Source organism: Uloborus diversus, chromosome 8, assembly GCF_026930045.1.
Source record: "Uloborus diversus isolate 005 chromosome 8, Udiv.v.3.1, whole genome shotgun sequence".
In the NCBI taxonomy this organism is placed as follows: Eukaryota; Metazoa; Arthropoda; class Arachnida; order Araneae; family Uloboridae; genus Uloborus; species Uloborus diversus.
In genome coordinates this window covers 123,356,581-123,369,176 of record NC_072738.1, presented here as the reverse complement: position 1 = coordinate 123,369,176, position 12,596 = coordinate 123,356,581, and the positions used below count along the sequence as shown (strand labels likewise).

Below are 12,596 nucleotides of genomic sequence, written 5' to 3'. Positions count from 1 at the left end.
GAAAGTTTAGATGGCAAATATAGAAAAAAGGTACCATTTCTTGACCAGCATAAAATTTGTACTACTCTACCCCGTATTAGGGATACAAATCTAATTTGTGAGCTAGAATCTCGGGGAGTAAGATTAACGGATTTGGGAAATTCTACACCAACTGTACAAGTTCTTCTAGGAGCTAATATACTGGGATCATTATTTACTGGACGAATTGAAGCTACAAAGACGCGAATTTCAGCAATAGAAACCAAACTTGGTTGGACAGTACTTGGTCTGGGAAGCAGAAAAGAAACTTTAAACATGGTCACGTTAACCCTGCAGAATACCGAGTTACCAAAATTTTGGGATTTGGAAGTTTTAGGAATTAAAGATCCAATAGAAAGAAAAAATAAGATCCTTTTTGAAAAAGAAACTCTAACCCATTTCAGAGAAACCTTAGAAGTTCTAGAAGGCGGACGATATGAAGTAGCTTTACCTTGGTTGTCTGGACATCCACCTGTATATGATATGTACGATGTCGCTGAATCCAGACTACGTTCAGTAACAAAACGTCTATTAAAAAAACATCTACGACATGTACGATGATGTTTTGAGACAGTGGCAAAGAGAAGGTATAATTGAAGCTGTACCGCAGGACGAAATTTCGAAACCTGGTCATTATCTTCCTCACAGGCCCGTTATCAAACCATCAAGTGCTACAACTAAGGTTCGACCAGTCTTCGATGCCTCCTTTAAACGACCAGGTTATGCTTCTCTAAACGATTGCTTGAGTGTTGGACCTAGTCTTTCGGAACAGATTCCCCCACTTCTGTTAAGATTTCGCACTGGTTCTATAGGAGTGATTGCTGATATAAAACAAGCTTTCTTACAATTGAGTGTCAAACCGGAGGATCGTGATTTTTTAAGATTCTTGTGGTGGAATTTCAAAGATCGATCAAAATTAGAATTCTGGAGACATTGTCGAGTAGTCTTTGGAGTGACTTCGAGTCCATTTCTCTTGAATGCTAGTATTCGTCACCACCTTAATTCAAAGGAATACCAACTTGAATCTCTTCAGCCGATTATCGAGAAACTTAAGAAGGGTTTCTATGTAGACAATTTGACTACCAGCGCTGAGGACCAAGAAGAGTTGATGGAGTTCAAGACTCAGACGATGAAGATAATGAATGTTGCTTCGTTTGAATTAAGATGTTGGGCTCACAGTGGAGATCAGAACCAGGAATGTCAAAATGTTCTTGATCTCGAGTGGGATACAAAGACTGATGAGCTGTACTGTGTTGGTCCTGATATAAGTTCCGTTGAAGTTGTACCCAAGAGAAAATTACTTTCCGTTGTTAACGGCATATACGATCCTGTGGGTTTCACATCTCCTGCGACACTGTTACCAAAATTGTTACTCCAAGAATCTTGGCGCAATAAGTTGGACTGGGACGAACAGTTGCCTTCCGAAATGCAGTTACGCTATCAACGATGGGCAAAGCATTTAGATCTTATCCAGAAATGTAGGATCCCTCGTAGGATATTGCATGGAACTTACGAAAGGGCCAGTTTACACATATTTACAGATGCATCGGCTCATGGGTATGCCTGCTGTGCCTTTCTACGATGTGGAGAAGAGGAAGAAGTGAGAGTCTCATTAGTTTCAGCAAAGGCTAGAGTAGCTCCTCTTCAGAGACCAACAATTCCACGATTGGAGCTTTTAGGAGCCGCTATTGGAGCTAGAATTGCTTCAACAATATTAGAAACATTTAATTTGCCTTTAAAGACGTATTTTTGGACAGATTCCATGATAGTTCTGGGATGGATTACTAAAACAGAACCCTGGAATACGTTTGTAGGTAACAGAGTGAAAGAAATACGAGAACTTACAAACATAGAAGATTGGAGATTTGCCCCTGGAGATGTCAATCCAGCAGACTTACCTTCCCGCTCATGTGATTGGTCTGAACTTTTACGGAGTCAATGGTGGGAGGGTCCAAAGTGGCTTTATGAACGTCCAGAATTTTGGCCTTACACTGAGATCATTCTTCCTGACGAAGCGATGTTAGAACGACGGAAGTCAGTAGCTGTTAATCTAAATATTGAAGCAAAGGAGCATTTTGGAAATAGATTTTTATACTTTTCCAGTTATCCAAGGATCATCCGCTTGACAGCCTGGGTATTGAGATTTTGCCAGAATATCAAAGTGAATTCTTCCAAGTTGACCAAGGAGCTGTCATACGAAGAAATTCGAAGGGGTGAGGAAACTCTGATACGAAAAATACAATCAGAATGGCTAACTGACATTAGGGAGAAGTACTCTCAGACAATTCAGTTTTACGAAGAAAATGAAGTATTGAAAGTTCGATCAAGGCTAATCCTAGGGCAAGATCCAGAAGATTTTGTACGACCCATAGTTTTGCCAGATCATCCAATTGTCAGAAGACTCATAGAATATACTCAGAAGTCACTTCACCATGCAGGCGTACAAACTACCTTGTCTCATCTACGTGACCGATTTTGGATTCCTCGGGGACGGAAAGTTGTTAGAGAAGTTTTACAGAAGTGTATGACATGTAAGAGGTATACATCAAAACCTGTAGTACCAGTTGTTCCTGCTCCTCTTCCTATTGATAGGACCAATCGTGTAGCTGCATTTCAAGTGACTGGGGCTGATCTAGCAGGTCCTGTTTATTTGAAAGGAAGGCAAAAGGCTTGGATAGTGCTTTTTACGTGCGCGGTATATCGTGCTATTCACTTAGAGTTGGTGACATCTCTGTCTACTGAAGCATTTATGCAAGCCATGAGACGATTTTTTGCTAGAAGAGGACGTAGTTCTATTATGTACACTGATAACGGAACTAATTTTTTGGGAACAACTAGAGCTCTCAGCTCCCTCAACTGGCAAGAAATAACATCTGAATGTGCTATCCAACAGATTAAATGGCACTTCAATCCCCCTACAGCACCATGGTATGGAGGTTGGTGGGAAAGAATGATCCGCACCGTTAAAGAACTTTTGAGAAAGGTATTAAGCCGTGCTTCTGTCACTTACGAGGAAATTGTGACTTTACTATGTAAATGTGAAAGCATAGTTAATGGACGTCCTCTCACATATGTTTATGATGATCCGAATGAGTTGAGGGTTATCAAACCTTCTGACTTTATACAAGACATAAAAGGAGATGAAACTGTGGATTTGGACATCGTAGATACCAGTCATCTACGTAATCGCATTCGATACCTGCAGAATCTACGTTATCAGCTACGTCAACGATTCCAAAAGGAGTATTTAGCAGAACTCATACGGAATCCTCATTTATCTACCAAACGACAGAACCTGTCACCAAGTGATATTGTTCTCATTGGCTCAAAAAACACAAAACGTTTAAATTGGCCTTTAGGACGTGTCATCAAACTATATCAAGGTAAGGATAACATCGAACGAGTAGTTAGATTACGTGTGGCTAATGGAGAAATCATCCGTCCAGTTCAAAGAGTCTATCCTTTGGAAATTAGTTCTCCTGATATCTTCAAAGATATGCCCGAAAATGTGGAAGGTGCTTCTGATATTATTGATGATGATATTGGAGTACCTGTTGCTTCAAATGAAAAATGCTGTCAACCTGAAGCATTCCCTCAAGAAAAATTACAGGCTGTGAAACAAACGCGGTTTGGTCGACGAGTTGTTCCTGTGAAACGCCTGGACTTATAGACTGGACTAAAGACTTTAATTTTATTTTATCTCATTATTATAGTTATATCTAAGTAGTTTAGTATTAGATATTGTTATATTCATTAGTAGTTATTAGTCAAATGTTTTCATAAGTATTGAAATTTCATGTCTATTGCATTATACTATATTTTCTGGTTTTCATTTTGTATTGGTTTAGCCGATATGTGCACAATACAAAAGGTGGGAGGATGTTGTCACTCCAAACAAATTTTGTAGAATTACGTTACGCATACGTTAAGAAAAGAGTTGTGTTATATATTCATCTTTAAGATATACGAATCATAAGATCAAAATGAGTCATCTTCATCACTATAAATATCTTCATCAAACTTTCTTTCCTGTGCTGTGAAATAAATTGTGTTTAAAAACAAAAGCCGAGTCTGTAGTTACAATAGACGCTATATATTTATATAGGGGCCTTAGCTTCCTGCACTGAAAACGGCAACTTCAAAATGCGACCGAAAACAACTGCGCATTGTGCTACAATTTCAACTCGATCCTTCTCAGCCTTGTTAATTTTTTTAAAAAAATTGATTTTTAAGAAAAGGTTGGCATCTAAACAAAGATATAAATGAATCATATGGGAACATTATTCTAATAAATCACAAGAAACGAAATACTAAAACCAGGTAATAATTTATTTCATTCGCTAAATGTTATATCAAAATTAGGATAATTATTATGGAAAAGTGTTTTGTGCAAAAATATTTATTTTGAAATTTATCAACCATTTTATTTTGTTGTTGTGTTGAATTACGGATTTCGAAATCTTCAACGATTAATGATATGCGTACCAAGAAAGATGATGCATCTAAATAAGGGGAGGAGGGGACAGACACTTTCGGCTGTGGGCTTTCTTTGGTGACATTTAAGACCTGGTTAGCTTTTTAGATAATAATCTGAGATATCAATGTATGGGAATTTAGCGATATTTATTCATTGGCGTCAAATTTTTAGCACCAATGCCTGAGCGAGTTATATTTATCCTTGCAAACGTATACAAAGTGTTGAAAAGTATCGATTTGCAAAGGGTTACCATGCCATAAATAAACTGAGTTAAAAGAATAAAATTGTTCGCGCCTAAATTTTGACTACTGTGTTAAATTACAAATGGGGTTGTTTCCTTCAATCAAAAGTACTACTTTTAGTCACTGCACTGTAAAAACGATTCAGAAACGTTCCTGGAAAATAATAGGCAGCTGATGTGCCCAATTTCAGCGAGTAACATATCTTACAAAAACCAGGAACGTTTTCCGATAAAAGTCAGTAACCTTTCTGAAATATTAAGAAATCTCCCCTATTAAAGCCAGTCGTGAACCTTCTAGAAAATTAAATAGGTTTAATTTAGGTGATTAGAACCTTCCTGATTTACCAAGAAAGCTCCAGAAATATTAGAGCAACAATGGTCAAGCTACGCGAAAATTGCAAGCAAGAACCAAGCATACATATTCCTTGCTTGCAATTCCTGCCTCGCAAAGCTAACCAGTGACTTATTTGCTTCCATTGGAAGCTTAAGTCAATCCGGAAAGGCCATAAACAATCAAAAGCCGATGCACTTAATAAACACGCTCCGTCAATATTCAAACTGGTAGCAAAAAATATTTTTCACCCCAGTGCAAGGTCTGCATTCGTGCCTCTTTCAGGAATTCAGGAAACTTTTTTGCGAAGATACTTGATTTTTTGGGGAAGTAGGTGAAAACCTCTGAAATCCCGAGACGTTCCACGGAAATAACCAGTAACGTTTCGGAATTTTTTTAGTGTGAAATTGATAGAATAAGCAAAAAAAAAAAAAAAAAAAAAAAAAAAAAAAAAAAAAAAACATATACTCAGAAAATACTGTCATTTTTACAACAGTTATTTTTTAATTAATTTTTAAAATGTCTGATTTTTCAAAGAAGGCGTGGTCTTGATGACGTCACAAGTGATGCTCTTTGGCGCATCTTTCTACCGCATTTCCACGTTATGATAATCAAGAAGCGAATTAAACATTGAGCTCTACACTTGCTATCAACCATATTGTTGCCAAATACACGTGAGTAGAGATGCGAATTAAATATTTTGCTCTGTGAATGGCCACATTGAATGGCATTTCATCATTTGCGATGTCATCGGCAGAAATATTTACAATGAAAGCGCACCGGTTTAAGTATTTTTTTTTTTTTAAATATTAAACTTAAGAAAATTATTTAAAAAATAGTCAGATCCTACATTTTTAAACATGCTCTTTCAGAAAAAAATACTTTTAAATTTTTGGAAACTACCCCCTTATCGAAATGTCCCTATCAGTCTGCAAAATCTATTACGTACTTTTTTCTGGACTGTTTTCAACTAGTTGATGGGAAACTTATGGCAAGGAAGATTTTTGGAGTTAATTTTATTTGCCACCAAATTTCCTGCGCTATAGCAAAAGGGTTAAGTTTTTTGATTGTACTAGCCAAACCTGCACATATCAACTGCTCTCTGGTGTCTTCTTTACGAATTAAAACAACAGAGGGAAAAATCTCCAAAACCGATCAAGTTGGTTGACGGACCGGTGCCAGTCCATCAGACAAGTGGTTGAGAATCCATGCCTTGTAATACTTGATACGTGCCCAGTTATACATAAGAGATAATTGATGTAAATAGTGAAAAAATACAGTTGTTTAAAATCTTGAAACCACTAAAAAAGATGGAGGAATTTGAACCAAACAAATCTAAGCACTGTAGCTGCCTTAGAGTCAATTACTGCTTCACAAAATAAAAATGTTGGACTTTAACTTCAACTTTCTTTTAGCAGTTTGATACTCAGTAGCTGAACAATGTTCATCGTCTGGACGGCGGATTTCTATTATCTGAATAATGACAATAGCAACAGTTCTAGAAGCGAACATTAGAAGTGCATTGCGCACACTTCGCCATGCAAACAATGCATATAATCCTCTCATACCCGTCAAGACTGTAAGACCTGTTGCTATCCAAAATTGCAGATATGAATACATGCCGTTACCAAACGTTCTCCTTCTGCTTAGCTTCTTCTCTTTAATAACAGGTAATCTTTCTACACTAAATTTAAATTATGCACTTTAAAAGTATATTTTGAACTATTTTTGAAACATGGTCAAACATTGTGAAATCAAGATCGAGAGCCTAGTATCTAATCCACTCTGATAGGAATGAGACGGTTCCCGGGTGCATATAAGCAACCTTTATTCAGCTAGGAACTTGATAATAGTTTTCGTATTCCTGATTGGCCAGTCGACGCAAAAGCATCGGCCATGTTTTTTCCCCTATTCAAATTTCGCTTTTCAGAAATTCTGTAAATTTGAATTCACATTTGAATGTTTGTAATCCCTTCCCTCTTCGAACAATGCTCAGAAGATCTTGTTCCAAAATTAAGCAATAATTAGAGTATGTAAAACAAGCTGTAAAGGGATGAATGACGTTTTTACTTGATAGCTAATCAGCAGTCTCCAAATTTTTACATGGTCTCTTGCAAAGTAAAAGCTGTTTATATGTGCCCCGGGCTTAACAAGGAGATAATGTAGTTGTTATCACGGCAGCAGAGATGGAGTTGTGGAGTACAGAGTCGAAATGATTTTATACTAACACCTTAGTTGTTGTGACATCTTGTCTTAGGGCCCGTTCTCATGTTGACGCGCGTTGGATTTCAGTGCACGTTAGAACTCAATGGTTAGAGCTAACGCGTGTTCAGTGAAACGTTATGCGCTCTATAAGAGCACATTTACACTATACGTTGATTTCAATGCAGTGATTTTGAATGTCATTTGCTAACGCAGTTCATTCACAAGGATAACGCACATTATGTACAGGGTGTTTTTTGCATTTTTGACAAATTAAGAGGGATGATAGTCTCTATCAAGACGACCAATAATTGCACAGGAACATTTGGTAGCACTTAACTCTGAGAGGCAGAAAAATGGATTGTTAGAATTTCAACCTGAACTTACAACAGCGCTGGCAAAGCAAATGAACGATACCAAAAGTTGGCCAATCAGGTTTACTGTTTAGTGTAAAACTTACAACAACTGTTTAAAATGCTGACCACGTGTGTTAATGCAAAGGCGTCACCAGCAATGTTGTGCCATTTTTAAAGGACAAACTTTGCTCTAATTGCCTTTCTCCAGTACCAATTAAGTGCAAAATGCCGCTTCTTCTCAATGGAAATTTGTCTGTGGTAAAGATTTAATAGTCTTAGGAAATATGTTACGGAGACAGGTACATAAGGACGTCCGAGGCAATTACTTGTATTGCTTTATCTCGCACGATACGCTTCTACTTTCCTTTTTTTCTGCCTGTATCAATGATACTGTAAAAATATAAGTACACTGTAAAAACAATTCAGAGACGTTCCTGGAAAATAATGGACAGCTAATGTACCAAACTGATACTTATAACATATCTAGCAAAAAACAATAAAGTTTCAAAATGCTGCAACTTTCCTGTAATTAAACTGGAATCTTCCTAAAGAGTTCCGAAATTTTCCAATAAAAAATTTACCAAAAGGCCAAAACCTATGCAGATTTGTAAGCAAATACCGTATACCTTTTTTGCTGCAATTCTTGCAAAGATACCTAGTCCACGGACCGCATTTCGCCTACGTTTGGGACTTAGTCAACTTGAACGAACCGTAATTGAACTGAATACGAAACTTTTAACACTAAAACGTTTAGTATGTTTTGATACTGGTAGCTTAAGACATTTTTCACAACAGGGACACATCTGCATTCATGCAATTTGTAGCAGTTCAGGAAACGTTTTCGCAAAGACACTTGATTTTCACAGGAAACAGGCGAAAATCCGAGAAACCCCGGAATATTGCCCGGAAATAATCAGCTGAGTTCCGGAATTTCTTTATAGTGCATATTATCGCAAAAGTAATGTCAGAAATAAGCAGTTAACCCTGTTTTGCAAACAAACATTTCTTTTTCACGCCTAGACTTCCAATTCTAGGTGCAAAGTTTGACGCCTCAAATATTGAATTACTTCGCTTTAAAAAAAACATATTACCTATGTTTACTGCTTACAGGCGTATCAGGAGCACCTCTATACAAGCTTTCTATGAGAGCGCATAGGATATATATGTTACCGTTAAAGTATGAAATCCGTTATTTTATAAAATACCTAGTTATTTCATGCAATAACTGATCGTGTCCGTTAAAGTGTAAAACTCTCTTGTATTTCATGGTTTAACTAGTTATTTCATAGAATAACGATCTGCAGCCCGTTAAAATGTGAAATAATCTATATCATATATCTTGCAGTACAAATACATTTACCTTCCACCCCTACTGCATTTATGAACTATTCCAGGCCATAGGGAGAGAACTTGTTTAGCGTGTTGGCGTCAGTTTTTGTTTAGAAATAATGTTCTTTGTAGTTCCAAGTGTCATTTTAGTAATCCTTGTTGTAACAAGTGATTTTATGGTACGTTTCCTTAAATACCTTTTATACGCTGCATAAATTAGATAAATTGCTTCTTTTTAATTTTAATTGTCTATCATTAGTTTATTTATAGAACACCTATAGTTATTTCATTTTAGATAAATGGTTTATTTTACACTTTAACTGTCTCTCATTAGTTAATTTATAGAATACCTAGTTATTTCATAGAATAACTAGTTAAAGTGTCAAATTAATAACATATTACACATTTTAACGGACACAATCAGTTATTTCATGGAATAACTAGGTATTTTATAAAATAACTGCATTATATACTTTAACGGTAATATATATAAAAGCGTAAGTTATGCTCAATATCATAAACCGCATGCAAAAACGATTATTTATAAATTTTGATAATTATTTAAATACACCAGGCTATGAGTAGTTTATTTATTATGCGTTTTCATTGATTTGTAGTGATAAATCTGTCTAAAATTATGATTTTTTATTTATGAATGCTAAATACTCTTTTTTTTTTTTTTTCTAGTTGTTTTATCCTATTTCTTAAAACATCATTTAAAGCTACGAAAAGTTAAGAACATTCAAGTAAGTTTAATAAACTACCGTGAAACATTATCTTTAGTTTTGCTTTAATATAGAGAACTAAAAGAGAACTTAAAAAATTTCGTATTTTTCTTTGTAGTGTTTACAATTTGTTGTTTTAAATTGCTATTTTCACCAAGTTATTTTTGATACGACATATTTTAATGCTATTAATTTAATTAGAATAATAAAGGGCTTCCAAAGGGCTTGAGAAAAATATTTGATTTCTCAAACATCTTTACTTTTAAGTATTACACACGTTGAGTTTCATTCTTGACATTTTTCAGGAGCGGATACAGAAATAACTTTTGGAGGGGTCCCGGAAATTAAACAGCGCACCCCCCCCCCCCTTCATACAATATTTCATACCAAAGTTTTCATGACTGTTTTTAATTTCTTTTTAGATCACCTAAAGCAAATTAATGTACTTTTAGCAACATAAATAATACGCACTAATATACATTGATTGTAGACGTAAATTATCTTTAACATTTCAAGCGAACTAGCGAATTAAATACTAAACTCAATATAATTTCAACGAGATGCTATAAAATGAGCGGTTTTAATTAGGAATATTGTCATAATGATTATAACTCGAGGGCAAGGTTATTAAATAAATCCATTCCTCGTTTGTTTTTTTATAAATTAGTTTGTATTTTAATTATGAAGTAGTATGTAATTTAAGAATATGATAGCTTCATAACATATAAGTTTTACTGAAGAATTCAGAGACTATTTCCTTGCGAATTTCAAAGCAGTTGTACTGATTTTTTCTTAAAGCCATGATACAGTTGAGGTGATATTTTGATACTAACATGCCGTTTCCACTAATATCATTGTTTTGCAAAGAAACTACCACGTGATTTCTTTCATTTTGCATTTTTTATATGCTGAAAAAGAAATATATTATTTCGCAAATACCTTCTTGGATCGAAAGGACTCTTTTAGGCACATCCCCTCATTTTTTAAATTAATGTTAATTATTGATTCCATCAAAAAAAGAAATAATGAACGAATCGCGATAATACGTTCCCTCGAATTCGAAACCAGTACGTTAAATGTATTCTACCTACCTTTCTGGCCTCTTACTCCAATATTACTTCTTTAGCAGACAAAAATGCTTTTATTCGAAATATGCTGTGTGTATTTTGTGTTCTTTTGAAATAACTGTACAAAAATTTCTATAAAAATAATTTTTACTGTTTTTTTTTTTATGATACTCATTTTCTTTACCTTATGAATTAGTCTTATATTTTGAAGTTAGATGGCAGCACTGCAGATTTAAATGGATTGAAACCGAAGACAGGCGACATTTTTTTCTTTCTGTCTTCCTTCCTTCTTTTTTTCTCTTGAAATTCCTTAACGAAGATAATCTTAAGCCGTTCTTCAGTGCCATCCTTTAAAAATAAATTTCTAGTCATTACCAAAAAATGATAAACCAGTAAATAAAACCATTCAAAATGCCAATAGAACATTACATGAAATACACCGCCAGCTCAGTCATTCTAGCCGAGGACTGCAGTTTCATGCTTATTAGCACTCATCAGCCCGACATAGGAAGTGACTGAGCTGGAGGTGGAAAAACCTCTTAAGGAAACCAAGAGTGCCAAACAAACTGGTAACTAAAGAATTAGCACTGACCAGATGAGTTACCGAAGCAGTGGTTCGGTTCAACTCGAAGATTGAAGGCAAGGCAAGGCATGGTACATTTAGTAAATTACCGCCCTGAAGCCAGGGCTAAGGCAGAAATAAATGAAATACACCGCCAGCTCAGTCATTCCAGCCGAGGTCTGCAGTTTTGTGCTTTTTAGCACTCATCAGCCCGGCATAGGAAGTGATGAGCTGGAGGTGGGAAAACCTCTTAAGGAAGCCAAGAGTGCCAGACAAACTGGTAACTAATAATATACTGGGCTGATGAGTGCTAATAAGCACAAAACTGCAGTCCTCGGCTAGAATGACTGAGCTGGTGGTGTATTTCCTATATTGATGCCTTAGCCCTGGCTTCAGATCGGTAATTTACTGAATATACCATGCCTTGCCTTCAATCTTCGAGTTGAACCGAATCATTGCTTCGGTCAATCGTCTCGTCAGTGCTAATTCTATATTAGCTGTTAGTTTGTTTGGCACTCTTAGCTTCCTTAATAGGTTTTTCCACTTCCAGCTCAGTCACTTCCTACGCCGGGCTGATGAGTGGTAATAAGCACGAAACTGCAGTCCTCGGCTGGAATGACTGAGCTGGCGGTGTATTTCATGTATTTCTGCCTTAGCCCTGGCTTCAGGACGGTGTATTTCACTGAACAATTCAGTAATTAACTGAACAATATCGGGCGGTAATTTACTGGACAATAAAACATTGTTACATAGAAAAAAAGAACTTTCGAAACCTTCAAAAAATAATAAAAAGACAGTAAACAACATTAAATAAGCACAAATTTGAAAAAAAAGGGGGGGGGGGAACAGATTGGTGTTTCGGGGCTCAATGCAGAAAGATTTAAGCTTATGGATGCAGACAAATAAGTTCGCATCTTCTATGTTGAAAAAGGATCCCGAAACGCATATCTGCATTGTTTTGAAAAACTGTGCACATTTAAACGTTGTTGATTTTACTTCTACTTATAGTACGGTAAAATTCGGTCAAAAAATGGCCAAACCCAAACATCCAAAAAAAAAAAAAGGTGAAACCTGTTGCAAATTACTTCTTACCATTCCAGCAAGAAGGTGTAAAAAGTCCCAGCAATTTGCGCGTCGGGTTTTGGGGGGAAGGGGGGGGGACGAAATAATCCTTTATTTAAATAAAAATAATTTCTATTACTTAAAAAAAATTCTCAAACCTCGCAGAAACCACTCTATAATAGTAAAATAATAAACTCTCACAGAAAAAAATTCTAATTAACAGGGG

At 35.9% G+C, this 12,596-nt stretch overlaps 1 protein-coding gene across 1 annotated transcript; it reads left to right on the top strand.

The window, feature by feature from the left end:
* Window positions 1–568: 568 nt before the first annotated feature.
* Window positions 569–3,688, top strand: LOC129228576 (uncharacterized). Its single transcript, XM_054863259.1, has 2 exons — window positions 569–2,657; window positions 3,513–3,688. Exons 1-2 carry the CDS (start codon window positions 569–571, stop codon window positions 3,686–3,688), a joined length of 2,265 nt encoding a protein of 754 aa, XP_054719234.1.
* The last annotated feature ends 8,908 nt before the right edge of the window (window positions 3,689–12,596 follow it).

Excerpts from the sequence above, each read along its gene's own strand:
- LOC129228576 (XM_054863259.1), top strand. The coding sequence starts at position 569 with ATGTACGATGATGTTTTGAGACAGTGGCAAAGAGAAGGTATAATTGAA. Across the intron at positions 2,658-3,512 it reads GACTGGGGCTGATCTAGCAG|ATATGCCCGAAAATGTGGAA; the intron begins GTCCTGTTTATT and ends ATATCTTCAAAG.